General features: G+C 37.8%; 1 protein-coding gene across 1 annotated transcript; it reads left to right on the forward strand.

The window, feature by feature from the left end:
- Positions 1 to 242: 242 nt before the first annotated feature.
- On the forward strand, positions 243 to 3892 carry LOC139737816 (uncharacterized). The gene is made up of 4 exons (XM_071648490.1): positions 243 to 951; positions 1701 to 1836; positions 2940 to 3069; positions 3807 to 3892. Exons 1-4 carry the CDS (start codon positions 257 to 259, stop codon positions 3890 to 3892), a joined length of 1047 nt encoding a protein of 348 aa, XP_071504591.1. The 5' UTR covers positions 243 to 256.
- The last annotated feature ends 13487 nt before the right edge of the window (positions 3893 to 17379 follow it).

A 17379-nucleotide genomic window follows, 5' to 3' on the forward strand; every position in this document is an offset into this window, starting at 1 on the left:
GGAGTTTAGATGAAATATGCATAAAATTCAGTGGGACTAGATGTTTGCCTTGTGTAATAAAGTCTCAAAACGCGCGAGTCACATTGCACAATACAAAGATCTAACCACGCCCCCTTTCGACGGGCCATGCTTCGATCAGCACTTGTACCCGGAAGTAAGTGTGAACAAAATTACTGTACGCGAGTGCAGCACCCTGCTCGATGTGACCGGATAATTAGTAATATTGAAGGCACACTCATCTATTTCTCCACTAAACATGGATAAGAAGAGCCTCCGTTTGATAAACAGCTTGCGAGAACTCAAAGCTGCTGCCATAAAGGCCGGACTGACAAGCGAGGAAGTGGAAAATTTGATGCTGTCACGCTGCAGCGAGGAAACGAGAGACCAACGGAACGCCACGAGCAAGTCTGCCGGAGCTTCCGGTGAGGAGGAGGGACCACATTCCGCTGATGGCAGCGGCAGAGAACAGTCGCGGACCAGATTCCATGTTTACGTAGCATCTGTGCTCTGTGTTTGCATCGCAGTTGGCTACCTTCACTTCCAGGGTCACATCCAAACTCTCTTTGACGATGGGCGCCAAATGAAATGCCTCGTCGATCTCAACGAGTTCGCCATGGAAGTCACACGACCGGTTTCTTCTTGTGAAATGTGCGAAGGCTTGTTGACGTTCCCGACGTACCAAGACATAACGCGCGAGGAATTTCTCGAAAAGCACGCCTACACGGCTCGACCAGCTCTAGTTCTCGAGGGCGGCACGAAAGATTGGACTGCTCTCGATGTCTTTAGCTTCCACTTCTTCAGAGATTTGTACAGGAACACGGAGAATGCTCTGGATTCCCAAGAAAACTGCCAGTTCTTTCCTTACATCACAAACTTTGATTCCTTCGAGCACTTTCTGAACATGTCGGAGGAGAGAGCGGCGCTGAAAGGAGACCCCTGGTATGTGGGATGGTAAGTAGCTGGTTGTAGATTACTGCTGCAGTGCTGCTATGCCTCGAGATCAAATTAGTAAAAAAGAGAATCCATACAACCTTACAAGCTAGCAAAAGGCAAGAACAAAGTTTGACCTAAAGATCAGTCTGTATCTTGTTGTCGGCCATATGTTATTAGGAGACTCTGTCTGGCTTCATGGAATCCTCACCTGTCTCATGGAGGAGGGCTCTAAAAGTAAAAATATGATGAAAAAATACTCTGATAGGGAGGTAGTTTGTCTGGCTTTCCTCCCAAAAGCCCATGATATGGGTGCAAAATCCTCACCCATTTCCATCCTTATAGGGGTGTCTGTAAGAATCAGGAACAAGCATATGTGTGTGGTTGACCACCTGAGTGGGGGGTGGGATCCATATATTAATTGTCCTAATTTCCATCACTATAAGCTGTGATGATTTATTGTATATTTTTGCTTACAAGTGCGGAACTATAATTGTCTCAATAACTGATCTACTTGTGTTTTTTGTGCAGCAACATCAAGAACTTTTGAGGGCCTCAAGCACCTGCAAACTTTTGTTAACAATTTACTTCCTGTGTTCACAGTAAAATGTAAGTTATTCAAAAGCAATCATGGGAGATGTACATCAATGCCAACAATTCAATAGATTTATAGCTTCATAGATTTATCAATTTTAGCTGAATGAAACTGGATTGAGATATATTGATGTTCTTCCATTCACATACCCACTTATACTCTCTCTTTCTTCTAGGAGTAACTGTGATGCTGCTGTATCTGCCAAGCTTAGGGAACACTACCAGATGCCCCACTTCCTACCAGAGGGGGCAGAGTCTAGCGCCACCGACTGGATCTTCATGGGAGGGCCAGGAAAGGGGGCCAATGTTCACGTAAGCCACGCCTCCCATTGATTCATATGGGCACTGTACACCAAGAATTTGCCATTTCTATGTGTGTGTGTGTGTGTGTGTGCCAGACTAAAAAGTAATTTTGTTTTGCTTTGTTATGTGTTGTTTTTCTTATGTATATCAACACTGCACACTGGCACTGGTGCGATGGTCCCTGCGATGACTAGTGAAAATCACTATCAGACCAGTAGGCCTAACATTTTCAAGAATGGACTAGTAAAAAAATGGAAAAACTGGGTACCTACCAACTGGCCCAACTGAAAGGTCGGACCAGTAGGGGAAAAATGGGTTAGTGTGCAGCCCTGTGATATTCTGGTGGTGTACTCTTTCATCTCTGGCAAATAAACTTTTATTAATGACAGTCACTAACTTTACTAGCTCTTTCTTTCTCTAAGAAACAATTTGGAAGGGAAAAAAAGCATTAGGATCCTTTCTTTTGTGTCATGGACATTTTCAGTTAGATGAATACAAACAGAACTGTTCTAACCAGTGTCAATAAATGTAAAACTTTCTGTAAAACAGAATATTGATTTATACCCTTTTCACAGTTTTACCATTAATTACCAAACAATGATATGTAACAGACTCTCACTCAAATAACTTACTATTTGGCAACTAAGAAACAAAAACACCACACATTACAATTGAAGAAAGTGATATTTCTTGTTGCTTCAATGTCTCTTGAACTAGAGACTATACTTATTTGTGTTCAAATATGCATACTTTTATGAATGCAGGATATATTACACACCATGTGATTAAATGACTTCTTCATGTAGGCCTATGATTTAGTCCTAATTCCTGCATGTCAATAAATGTTATGTGAATAAACATTTATTTTGTATAATACATACACACTCAGTGGCAGATCCAAGGGGGAGGGCACCGGGTGCGCCCTCCCCCTTTATTTTTTTATTAAAACAAAAGAAATAAAATGGAAAAAAAATTGGAGAGGGTGCATGTGCCCCCTTTAATTTTGTAAAGGCACCCCCCTCTTTACAGAATTCCTGGATCCACCCCTGCACACTTACATCAAACATATGATATCCACTTGCCAATTTTCATGCATTACCTCCATGTCTCAGATTGACAATGTCTTCAGGCCGTCATGGCAGGCCCAGATCCGAGGATCCAAGACCTGGACCCTCCTCCCTCCCCCAGAGTGTGAACACATCTGCCACCAGCTCACTGCCAACATGACTATCGGCAATGTCAGTGAGTTCTAGCCTTGTGCTGTGTTTGCACTGTCCTCCATGTGATTGCAACTGTTTTTTTTTTTTCAAAACCTAAAAGATGAGGGAGTCTCACTAAACTAATCAGAAAGAAGATGATTAATGCTTGTTCTTATGCTGTGTCATTCAGAAAGAGAAGCATGACACCAACTTTTTACTGGATACGAAGAAGGAAAATAAAATGAAGGTAGATGATGATTGAGAAAATGCTCCTTGGAAATTTGTAGAAATTGACATCTGGCAATTATAGTGTGGGATGGGGCATATATGGCAATCTGTCACTTGACTTCCCCCCTTTACCTGAAGATAGAAAGCTGCTGAGACCAAATAAATTACTGTATATGCCAAATTTTTTCAGAAAATATGGAACCTATAAATGGAGAAGCAAAATGTAGTGATCCCCATTCAGCATCAAAACTGGTACATATCTTTTGTTTGCAGATTCCCTTTGCTCTGTCATAAAACCATCTGAAAAGGAGGATCATAAACTCTCGATTATTCCTCATTTGATCACAGATAGCATTCCCGTTAAAATGTTTACAGTTCTTTTACAATTGGTCATTATTATGGTCAAGCTTGTGGAGGAGTTCACTAGAAAGACAATTTGGATCTCCCATCAAAAATGAATTACATCCATGTGAGGTTGATTATGCATCCTTTCGGACAGCTTGACCTTGGAGAGTTGGTTTCTAGAATGTATTTTGATATCATTTCTTCCAGTTATTGTGGACACCAACAAGTGGTATCACAAGACCACCATCCACCCTGGAGATATCAGCATCACCATTGGATCAGAGTATGATTGAACCTGTCCAACAAATGAGCTTCCCTCATCATTTGGTGAGAAAATGGCTCTGGCATCTCAGCATCTCTAACTCCGCCAGCCTTGGGTTTTCACATCATCATGGCCCATGAAATAATGATAAAAATAAACTAGTTTGTTGCAATGTCAGTTAATTTGTTATCCATGTTACAGGGCATGGTTCATGAGCAAAATTTTTCATGTTTATTTTCTCTCTTATTTTTGTCTGTCTGCATACCTTGATGTAAAGAGAAGATGCAATTTGTGCACAAGTGATAGAATATGAGCACCATTTCTCATTTTCTGTAGCTCAAAACAGTACTACATTAGACTTGGTTTGGTAAACATTGTGAATCCATATGTTTTGTTCTACTGAATCCAACAGCTGTATTGTCAAAGAACTATTTATGTGCTATCTGTAATAATCAGTACTTATCAAACTACAGTGATCATAAGTGATCATAATTGATGCCGGTATTGCTGCTACACTGAAAAGAATTCTTGACTCCAGATATGGTCACATCTTCACAGCTTTTCTTTCTGTGGAGGTTTCATCTCATTTCACGATTGAGTCATTGGATCACCAGTTGTTTCGACAATAATTCATATAATTTGCATTGTGAAAGCTTAAAACGAGAGGACCAGTCAACTAAATATATGAATGATTGTAATTTGTGTTCTTTGTATTATACATTGTCACCATGATATCGCAGTTCTTATAGTTAACAAAGTCACTGGAAAGTCATATCCCTCTATCAGTATGTTTCTTTCTTGAATGAATGAACTTCAAAGACTAATTATGGCTCTAAAGCTCAAGGCAGTTTTCAGACTTAAAAGGATTTTTAAAATGGAATAGAGCTGGAGTTTGCTTAATTACATTGTAGTTGAGACAGAGAGAAATATATATAATGATAATAATGATAATAATAATAACTATTTCTTATTGAACGCTTTTACAGGAACTGATCAAAGCGCTGTACATACATCAGCAAACAACATTCACAAAATGTAAGAATAACATAGTTACAATTGAAATAGTTCAGTCTTGAGTTTCCTTCTAAACATTTCTTCTGAATCATATAGACGGAGTGTTTTGGTAGAGTGTTCCAGACAACAGATCCAGCATGGATATGAAAATGTACATTCGAAAGCTTTGGTTTTTGCTTGTGGGATTTGTAGGACTGTCTTATCATTTTGTGACCGGAGTTGATATCTGGAGGCTGTAGGGGTGGTTAGTAGGTTGGATAGGTATTGAGGAGCCGTATTCATCATGCATATATATGTATATATATATATATATATATATATATATAGAGAGAGAGAGAGAGAGAGAGAGAGAGCATCTCTGTCCAGCCTAGATTTCAAAACATAGTTGTTGTTTTTTTCCGGACTGTTATCCATATTCCATCCCAGGTGTAATAATTCACTGTGTAATCCAGGAACTGGTTGTTTTGCCATATTAATCTTTTACAGTGTATTTTGTAAACATTCAACCCCTCTTCAAGAATGTCTTATCATTCATCCATTTTTGTCTCTCATCCAAGTCCTCAAAACTAAGAGGTACGTATATGGATATATATATATATATATATCTAGTATGTGTGTTATTCAAATTTATGAAGTTCTTCCGTCGTGATGTTTTCATTGCAACTGATTGACAAATTGCCCTACATCGACGTAAATAAGCACTGAATTAATCAGTGTTTTTTTAGTAGTAGCCATGATAAAAAAAAATCATGGGCGTACATACTCGAGCAGGAATCCTGCTCGAGTATGTACGCCCATGATTTTTTATCATGGCTACTACTAAAAAAACACTGATTAATTCAGTGCTTATTTACGTCGATGTAGGGCAATTTGTCAATCAGTTGCAACTAGTATGTGTGTGTGTTCTATTTATGTGTGTATTTGTGTAAATATTGAAAGGAATAGGAGTGGATATTTGTTTTGTTCTGAAATAATCTCTTCTCTTGAAATGACTTATCTTATCTGTGCCTTCAGAAATCACTATGTAAACATATTTGTGTGTATTTTTTTTTTTTTTTTTTTTTTGGGGGGGGGGGGGGTTAAAATATGTACAGTACATTCAACTTTCCAAAATGGTATATCCTTGCTGTACAAGCTATCATACGTGATTTGCACTGAACCTATGTGTTTATTTTGATTACTCTGAAATGAAAATCTATTTTTCTATAATGTGCTGTAAAGGTTTTTGACAATAAAAGGTTCTATGGCAATGAAATACCAGCATGTTTTCGAACACACTTTTTTTCTTGGTTCATTACTACATATTTATGGTATAACGATGACAAGAATCAGTGGCATGCACGATTGTGTACTATTTATTTGGTCAGTTATTTTTTTGTGTGAGTTAATTGCTTTAAAAAATATGTATGCATATTACGTTTTCTGTTTTACACTTTTTGCCTTCAATTTTTATTGATCAAATCGACAGGTACCTCATAGAAACCACAGTGATTATTTACATGATTATGCAAAGCAGCATTGCAACTTATAAAGTACGTACGAGTCACAAAATGTAAATTTAGAATGATAACATTGTAGTCTCTGTCTCTTAATGGGAAAATCCATTATTACGATATTATCAAACTTCCACTTCTTAAGATGCAGTTAGAGATTATTCCTCCTTGACACAGTAAATGTTGTGTCCTTGTTTTATTTTAGGCGAGCTCTACATTTCAAGATGTCAAGGCTGTTGTTACACAATGGACATAATATATTAAGAGAAGAGAAATAGGCCTAAAAGATAAACATTAATTTTGTCAGCTGCAATATTCGAAGGATTTTTTTTTTCGATTTATTTTCAATAAGAACTCATCCCCGATAATAACGTTAAACACAGGGCATTCGTAAAACTCATGAATTGTTTCTGGCTCTTTCTCACAAAATGAGCTGTATGGGAATCCTTTCTTCGTATTTTGAATAGAAATGCATTAATTAAATGTAATTGACGTACATGTACTATAGGGGAAATAGAAAATAATGATCTCAGAAGAAGTCCTCTTACACTAATCAGGCCGGGCTTTTTTGGCTATGCTAAAACCCGAGGGGGGCGGATTCCGCCGCCCCCCCCCCCCTCCCTCTCCCCCCCCCTCCCCCCCCCCCCCCCCCCCCCCCCCGAGATCTCGGCCTTCAATGTTGCAATCGTGACGAAATTTGGTATGCGTGACACCCACGTCGTAATCTACAAGATCGTGTCATAAGATATTTTGAAACAATCAGTTTCTAATTTTAATCAATTATGCAAATTAAGCTCAAAATCATATTTTAGCCTAATTAAAAGCATTGAGAGTCTACTTTTTGGTCTGTAAATCTGTTTTAGTACATTCAACAATAGTACATCACAAAAACTTCCAAAAGTCATTTCAATTCTTATGTATTACAAATTGCTTTCAGAATTTACTAGTATGTATTTCCTCTTTTTCAAATTTTGTTCTTTGTTTTTCATTGGAAATTGTCACTGACCACTTTTCTACCATAATTAGCACAAAATTAATCAGTGAAAGTAATTAATTGTAAAAATGATCAGGTTTTTATGACTTTCATGACAGAGTACTGTTTTCCATAGGAAATGAACACAAAATAAAAAAATTGTGCCCGTTTTACGGCGACATGCAGTTACAAAAATGGGCGTGGCTTCGAAAAGTATGCGCCGACGTTGCAAATTTGGTCTCAAAAGTTGCGCTAGACTTGAACAAAGAAAGTCAAGAAACCTTGCGATGAGGCCTTCTCGCGTTACAGAATTATAGCGCGAAACGTTGAGGGGCCCCGGCGGATTCTGCCCCCCCCCCCCCCCCGGCCCTGTTAGGGTGAAGGTACGGTGAGCTTTCATTCAGTACCTCAACTAAGAGGAACCCTTCCAATTGTCTCGGGTAAGAAGTCATTCCATTACCTTATCAACCTGGGCAGACTTTTTTTTCTTTTTGTCACTGTTTGTGTTCAAAATGTTCTCAGAACCCATAAGAAACCAAACAAAAGGATAATCTCAACACATTTTGTATAAAGAGAAAGAGACATATCTGATTGATGAAAAATTAAATCCACGCTTTTTTCTTCTGTCACTCAATGTACATGGATTTAACAAATACAGTGTCCGTATACACTCTGAGAGAAAAAAAAAAAGAAGAAGATAGGCTCAGTTTTTCCTTTAATAAAGCCGTGACGTGACACATGTAACGCCGTAGGTGTATCATCACCTCTCTGGTCTGAATGGTGCATCCGTTTCACAAAAAGTGGCAATGTTGCACGTATTTTTCGTAGAATGTAATGCTGTTTAACTACATTGTATAACATTTTGTAAATTTAAGGGAGAATCATTTCTATAACGGAAGGGGGATCCGGAGGCAAATTATAATCATGACTGCCCGGGCATGTTTTATGAGGGGCAAGACTACCGCCGCGCCCCTTTCTTGGAAGAATCTGGGGTCAGAATAATGATTTTTATTTAAAAAAAAATCTTGGTTGATTTCCTCTTTACTTTGAAGGGTTTTATAATATTTTTTTTCAGAGTTTAAATTTACAACTTGTTTCTTTTCATGTGACTAAATTCTTTGTTGGGGGTTTTATTTTCATCAGTGTTCGGCCGTTCTTTGCACTGACTATCCCGATTGAAAGACGGGTCTAAAATCACGTCAACCACCCGATCAACCATGATTCAGTAATTGCTGAAACGTTAATACATTATAGAATTATTCAGTTCTTTTAAACCGCACAATATCGTTACAAACTATCTATGCCCTTCTATATAGAAATTAAAACAAAACAGGGAAAAATGAGATTCGTGCAACTTTGTGTGCAATATAGAGAGTTGATCAACGCCTAGACTGTTAAAGAGATACCACTTTGTCTAATTAACCCTCTGTAAAATGGTATACACTCGATTTTTATCATGTGTCCTTTTTTCCAAATTTTTCACTGATTTCCTCTGATTTTTTTCCTGTTTTCGTACAAAACAATCGTTATGATAATATACCAGGATGAAAAATGCCTTTAAACGGCGACTTCCTGTAAGGCCGACTGTATGTATACGCATTGAGTCTATATACGTATCTCGGCACCAATCAGGAACAGAAATCACACGTAGCTGAATAGTAATTGAAGTCATGACGATTGCCCCGATGGTGGAGACAATGTTCACGCGGATGATGATGTTTGCATTGTATTATCGATGATGTTATATCGAATATTATGACGATGACCAGTATACCTATATTTTTCTTTCTCTTTTTTCTCTCTCTTTCTTACGAACATGTACTTCTATTTGCACTCCTTTTCGAAATGGTAGGTAGGTCCCTGCATGTAGAATTATACACAGTCATAATATCAATGCATTGTATATTGCAGCAAGCACTACAACAAAAACATTGTGGAACAGTTATACTTCAGACTGAAGCTCTTCGGGTAATGTCGATGCTTTCTGCGCGTGTTGCTCTTGTGGGTGCAACTGCTTTCCTCGCGCAACCAGAACAAATTCATCCGTCGCGTTGACAGTACCACCGACTGTGCTTAGCTTCCTGATGAACGTAAGGGAAGCTGACGACAATCGCTTTGACAGGGTGTTGCTGCAGCAACACCGGCAACTCTCGTAGCCACAAGTGGACCCAAAGCACCGACAGAAATGAAGAACAGCACGATTCACGTGGGGCACGAAGTTGGGGTGCATCCGGCAGAGTATAACCGGGGAAAGGCTGGCGGCAACAGCGGTCACCGTCTGGCTGAGATGCGAAAATATCTCCACTGTGAGCTGTCAATATGATCAAAAACAAGGTGTCGAATTTCAGCACATAAAACGTATTTACCGGTATAAGTTACTGTGACACGTTGTACCCGCCATTAAATGATCATACGCATTACATTTCGCCTTGAGAGAGTATTGCTTTATCATCGGTATTGTTTATTTAGATTGATTTTCGTATTTCACTTTGGTGGTATGCTGTATATGCCTACACAAACTTCATTAAAAGATTAAGCAGTTGTGTATTCATAATCATGTAAGTAGGTTTCCTTTATTAGACTTGTGCAAACGTAGCTCCATGACATTTGCTCCTGCGACAATATTGTTCCCATGCATGAAATATCTGTACGCTAAGTTAACTATAAATTCCACACACGAACACAACCCTAACCCTATTCCTAATCATCACATCAAACTTAATCTTAACCCTATTACAACCCTAACCCTACCCCTGAGTCCTCGGAGAAAATAGACCAGAGCAATAATTGTCGCAGGAGCAAATATCACCATCTACCGTAGACAGCACGAAAACTTTGTGACATAATCACGTATGATACCCTGATAGAAAAAGAAGAGACTGCCGTGGAGGAATGATATCAAAGATTTATCCAACAGACAAGAGATACGAATGTCGAAATACGAAGGAATCTTCCAAAAAGAACAGCTTATATGCAACAGATGACAATAAACATCTGAAAGAAAATGAGGCGTCAAGTTTTGATAAAAACAGAGCCTACTCGACTCAAGAGCATTACATCATGTATACAGGGCAGGGAGAAACAATAAACATGAGGATAAGCGGAAGACATCAAAATTAATGTTCAAGGGAAACAGGAATAATGTCGATAGATTTATGCAATTCTTTAGCTGAAGGACAAACTAAATCTATAAACTTGAAATGAATAAGGAGACGCGTTAAGGTATCTTGGTTTTTTTTTCTTCAACAATATTTCATACTGAATCAAATTTGTGCATTTGTGTGTCTTATAAGAGCAAAATCAATGATATATATATATATATATATATATATATATATATATATATATATATTTCAGCGGCTTAAATGAAATGTGATAACCAACCTACGCATTATCTATATCCTCGTATTTTAGTGGTTGCATGGATATGATTACTGAAAAAGCACTTCCTAAAGAGTTCGTAGAAAAAGAGAAAGATGACACAAACTCAAAGCAATTTATAAAATTGCTGTAAACTAACTTTTTTTCTGATGTATAGGACGGAAGTTATATGTAATGCTCATAGAGAATCTTTCAGATTAATTTGCGCTATATAAATGCAGATAATTATCATTAATTCACTATTACACCACCACCACCACCACTATACTATTACTTCTACTATCATCATAAATCGCTCAAACTATATCAGTCTCAAGTTCTTACCACGTCGACATGGAGCGTGGAGAGGACGATGACGTCGATGTAGAAAAATCCGAAGCTGAATGCGAAGACGATGACGACGAGCCATACGGCCCTCAAGGCGCGCATTTCCCGACATCGATACCCCACATCGGCTGTCGTTGTCGACGACGATGTCGTTGTACTGCTTGGCTTCTCCGTCATCGTTGACTTGCGGATCTTGTAACCAATGCATAGGTAGACGATAGCGACGACGATGAGGGGTACGATGTAAGAGATGACGAAAGACAATATTATGGGAATCCGATGCGAAGATGTCGAATGGACGTCAGCGGGGTATGAGTGTTTTCCGAAGAAGACAGGAACGCACATCATCGTGGATACTTGATGAAGTAAAATTGCAGTAAAAAGAGGAAAATGTTATGCACTATACTAGTTACATTTCTGTCAATATTGTGTGCACGTTGGATACAGTCGAATTACAGTCACTTGACAGGAACGAAAAGCGAGACTTCATCACACCAACAGCAAGGCATTCTTTCCCTGCTGTGGATAGTCATTGTCAAGATAATAAAGCTCGATATATGGTTATGATTATGTCCGTCACTATACTAATTGTAACATTATCTTTCGCGTGTTTTTTGTCGTGTGTGTGTGGTTGTTGCTGTAGTTGGTTGTTTCGAAGAATTTACATCCTGTTAACTGATACACTTTACTCGTGAGAGACTAGCCCGACCAGACGCCGTGCGTATAGGCACTTCTGTACAGCAAAAAGGGCTTTTATATAGTTAGAGACATGTAAACAAAAGGTATCGAAAACAACAGAAAACTCGACTACTCCATCTGAAAGCTTTTCCAATACTCTTTGATTACCCTCCGGTTACCGTGATAAGATCTTTTAACTTCCTGGTTAATTCCTGCTTATAAACTTCAAGACCAACGTCCTTCATCTTCTAGGAAATACCAGCAATTATATTCATCAATAATATGGTATAGGTTTTTCCATCCATTTTCGCACTTTAGTCATTCAATTTCAAAGATTCATTATTCAATTTCGTCCCGAGAAGCACGTGGAACGCAAATCCTAACTTCAATTTCGTCAATTGTCATTGTAATTCGTTTTTCATCAAGCATTTTCGAAGACATAGCATTCAGAATCGTCGATTGTCATTCAAATTCGTCCCTCCCGCTGACGGATCGCAGAATGTAAGGATCAAATTCGTCTTTCTTCACACAATTTCATGAATTTTTCATTCAAATTAGTCAGATGTTGTTGTTTCTTTATTTTGATGGTGAACCAACTTTAAGCCGACATATTTTTACTTTCTCTCGTAAATTGTATCGTAACACATTATTCCTTTACCATTTTCATAGACAATACACACGAAAAACATGACTGCCAACCAAAATTGATTGATGGATAAACGACAATCGAAAGTCATATCCCAGGACAGTATGTCAATGTCACATTTTGAACTTTAACTCGTAATGTTCAGGTTTTCGCATCATAATGCATGAAGCAAACTTTAAATTTGTACTCTGGAAAGCAGCAAACATAATTATGTTATCCATTCTTTGACATTAAACAGGCAACAATTCCACACTTAAATTTTGCCTTTAAATCATGTTTGCCTAGAAATCGTTTGTCAGTGTTTTCGTTTGCGCAACAGTACGTCTGTTTGTATCAGTGTGTACTCTGATTGCTTGTGTGTGTGTCTGCATCTGTGGTTCTCTGTGTGTGTGTGGGGGGGGGGGGGGCACTTGTATGTATGTTAACTCCTGAATGTAAAATGTGAACGGTTACAGAAAAAAAAATACATGAATGACTGAAAAATCACACCGGATATAGATATGAGACGAATATGAATGAAAACTTAACGAAAATGATTGACAAAAGACGAAATCGATCCTGCTGTTTTGAGTGCTGCGAGTGAGAATGACGAATTTGAACTGTAAATGACGAAAATGTATGCCAAATGACTAAATTGAATGGACTTTATTTGAAAATGAACGACGAAAGACGAATGTGACAGTAAGATTTGCCTATTCCCGAATTCCTGCGACGAAATTGAAGTTAAAATTTGTGAAATTGAATGATAAAAGTTTGAAAATGAATGGGAAAACCTAAATTTTAAAAAAAAAATGATTCATAGAACAATTTCAAGATAATCTCATGCACGCGATCTAAATCTGTCTTTATGTTACCAAGTTTAAGGTCGTGCTTTTATTGCCCCACTTTCGTCTTTGGCAAATCTATATTCAGTGACTGTGAATACTAGTAACTTACTTATCCAAACAAGCAGAGAGAAACTGACAGCTACTTTTATGGTCTGGAACCGAATCCATCCGCTGGGCTCCCCTGTCATCTCTTGGTAGTTGTAGATTATCAGAAGTGTGCACATAACTCCCACATTGACAGCGGTCATCTAGTGATAATATAGGAATTTGATGTCTATCAACATTACGTCAAAACTTTGAGATGTAAGCTTTTTCTATCTTAGCGCAAGGACGATCTTTTTAAAAAAAATCAAATTGACGTTTTTACACACACTCACTCTCACACAAGCACATACGCAGTGTTTACTCTTTAATAGATACAGGAAAAGAGAGTAAGAATGTGAGAGAGAAAAGGGAAGACAGAGTGATAGAGGTATACGCGCATATTATAGAGAGAGAGAGGGAAAGTTGTGAACATCTCGGTATCTTAATCGTCTACTCAGCTAGCATTTGGTGCCTTGATGTGGATCGATTTTAATTGTTTGGTGTAGCAGCGGGATCGGAAGGGAGGGGGTCCTACAACAATCTTGTACATACTACAATAATCTGCATATAGCAAACGTATGAACGTAAGCGGACACTTAAAACTAGACAGAGAGATGAAACAAACAAACAAAAAAGAACAGGGCCCAGTTTTATAAAAAGATATAATCGATTTTACAGCTAGGCTGCCATATAGACTTATGATCGAAATCAATTACATAATCAATTTTAACTCTTCACAAAACAGGACCCAATATATCTTTACCGGAGAAAGAGGAGTAGAGGAAGATGAGTGGGAAATTTTTGGAAGCTGATGCATGCGTTATTACCGTATTCATAGGATGATTTATACGAGCACTCTGATACGTTACCATGGATACGAAGAGAGTTACGGATGCTGGTAGGACAGACGGATGGAGGGACCCAGACGTCTGTGTGAGGATGCATCCAGTGACGTCACTGATTCCAATGACGGACAGGTAAAAACAGTAAGCCAGGCTGAGGTTGGCTACGAAGATATCAAGGAAGGTTCGCGAGTTTCGTTCGGCGACCATCACGTAGAAGATCGTACCGTTTGCGACCACACCGACCACGAGAAGAATGATGAGGATAGGTATCAAGCCCGCTTCGAACTTGGCGATGAGATCGCAGTCCGGGTTTGAGACATTGGCTCCACAAATTGATGTCCAGTTGATATCAACCACAGCCATCATGCCCAATGTCACCAAACGATGCACCGAAGACTATGAAAATATAATATTTAACATCAGATTTCCAGCGACGGGCAACTTTTCAGCAAAACTCGATCCAAGTAGGACTCACCATTGGTCAGACCGGAATTCAACGAGCCGGGACAAAATTCATCTGAACGGATAACAAAGGCGTTTGACTGAACTCAAATCGCATATTTCCAGTAACAAAGGAAAGAGTCCAAGGAAAGTTATGCTGAAGCAATCTTGATGTACAATTAAGGAAACTGATCCAACTTTGCCGTTTATCAATTTCAGTGATATTTATCGCATCACTGTACGTGATCAAACACAAAATGTATGCTGCCCCGTGTGCCAAAAACAACCACATAACTGGCAATTTGCCTTTTTGGTATAACGGAACGTCGCTAACACAGATGTGCATAAACAAGGCAGCTTTGTCGGTATTGTTTTTCGCTCGTAAAATTTACCCTGCATCTCGACAACACCTCTGCGGTTTGATCTCGTTGCGCGTGATTTGATACTTGATACCACCCTCGCAAGCAACAAACAAAAGATTCCCTTTCCTTGCATGGACGTGCAAGTATACATTATTCCACCAAAGTTTCTCGCTTATTGCACTGTACACAAACCCGCAGTTTTGTTGGAAATCCGAGTTGAATTACTCAGCTTAATGACATGTAAACAGCTGCCCAACGTTTAAACTTGATCCGTGCCTTCTTCGACCTTTCCTACAGAATATGCCTTACTGTTCTCTCTTTTCGTTTCTTGGGTTTTTTTTTTTTTATCTTGAAGATACATCAACAGCCCCAGAAAAAACAATGTTTCGAGGAATTCCAAACATATGATTTTTGTGACTTAGTGACTCTTAAAGTGACCGTTTTGTCTTTCATGCGTTCATACTGACTCATACATGGCTTCACAAATCTTTCTCATATTCACACAAAATTAGTTAGGTAATATGTGCAGGAATACCCCCTGCCAAATAATTATGCTCAAAACGTTTTTACTAAAAAGTTGCGCCATTTTGATTATTAATTAGAGAGTTACGTGTGTGTGTGTGTGTGTGTGTGTGTGCGTGCGTGTTCTACTTTCTCTCTCTCTCTCTCAGTCTCTCATCCACCTGTCATTCAACCAATCTTCTCTCTCCAGGTTTACATATACACTGTACATCATCACTTTTTCCACTCTTGCTTTGTATCTATATTTTTTGTCGGGCTCAGTTGATAAACATATATATATATATATATATATATATATATATATATATTACATATGTGTGTATATATATGTATGTATGTATATATATATGTATATATATATGTATGTATGTATATATATATATGTACATATAAATATATATATATATATATATATATATATATATATATATATATATATATATATACATATATAATATATATATATAGTTGAGACAATGTAGATGACAAAAGATGTCGCATGAAACCGGCTATTACGAAGCTTTCGACCTTGGTCTTCCTCAGCTTTATTATCTGTTTGTGAAATAAAATATATGTTTTTGAGCATAACAAATCTGGAGTCATGAACGTAATATATTAAAGTTCAGCATGAGTTAATAGCTTCATAGCATACTTGGCAACATTTTTGGCAATTTGCAACACATTCAACAATGTATAATTGTAAATGAATATATAGTGAGTATATGTGGCATACAAGCATATCATACAATAAAGAATATCTCTGTTTATGCCGTTGAGTATTCCTCGACATTCCTCTCCATTGCATACCGAGCGAAGTTTGTTTTTAAGACGTTCTATTTCCTCCTGAATTGCGCTAATGTTTGTGTCAGTTGCCAAGATGCTTATGTTGCGCAGCTCTGCCGATGCTTCGTGAAGAGTCGACTGCCATTTCCTTTGAATATCCTCAGATGCATTTAGGCAGCACGCTTTCTTAATGTCGAGACCTCTGGGGGTGAGGCCTTCTTCCTTGTATAAAGTGAAGAAAATCCCTGTGGAGACGGTATCTCATGAGTTTGGAGTATTGACGATGCAGTCGTTGACTTATCTGGCTGCAGGTCATTGGAACGTGTGTCTCGGGTGTATGTGACGACATTTCTGCATGCGATATCGGGTTCGTTGTGGCAGTCGTAGTCCTGCCTGTTGCCAATATGGCGAATGCGGTGTCGTTCGGTGCGTGGTGTTTGCTGGTGCAAAAAAAAAAATATATATATATATATATATATATATATATAATATATATATATATATTATATATATATATACATATATATATATATATATTATATGTATATATATTATATATATATATATATCATGTATATATGTATATGTATATATATATATATATATATATATATATATATATATATATATATATATATATAATACATACAAATGGAGAAAACAAACTGGAAATGCATTATTGGCCAATAAAGCATATTTATTCGACTTCAATTTTTGGCTTCCTATGCCTTCATCAGGAGTCTTGACAATGACAATGACAATCCTGAAGAAGATGTGAACGCCGAAAATTTGAGTCAAATGAACTCATGCTTTATTGGCCAAAAAAAAAAAAATGCATTACCAGTTTGTTTTTTCATTTCTTCGTGGAGCCAATATGTGAAATCTCAACATATGTATATATACAACATATATACTACGCACTACATACTATATACATACAAGTACATAGATACAATTTTACATGTGTGTATAATACACATACATACACACATCTATATATAATACACACACACATACATATACTTGGTATCACAGGACTATTAAAAGATAGAATGAGTACAGCTCTGTTATAAAGTTGAAATGCAATTTATTTTAATAAACATAATCTTGATGCAATTTACAGTCATGCAGGATCAGTGTTC

The sequence above is a fragment of the Diadema antillarum genome, unplaced genomic scaffold (assembly GCF_040938485.1).
Source record: "Diadema antillarum isolate AM-2024a unplaced genomic scaffold, OU_Dant_1.0 seq00000706_RagTag, whole genome shotgun sequence".
Lineage (NCBI taxonomy): Eukaryota > Metazoa > Echinodermata > Echinoidea > Diadematoida > Diadematidae > Diadema > Diadema antillarum.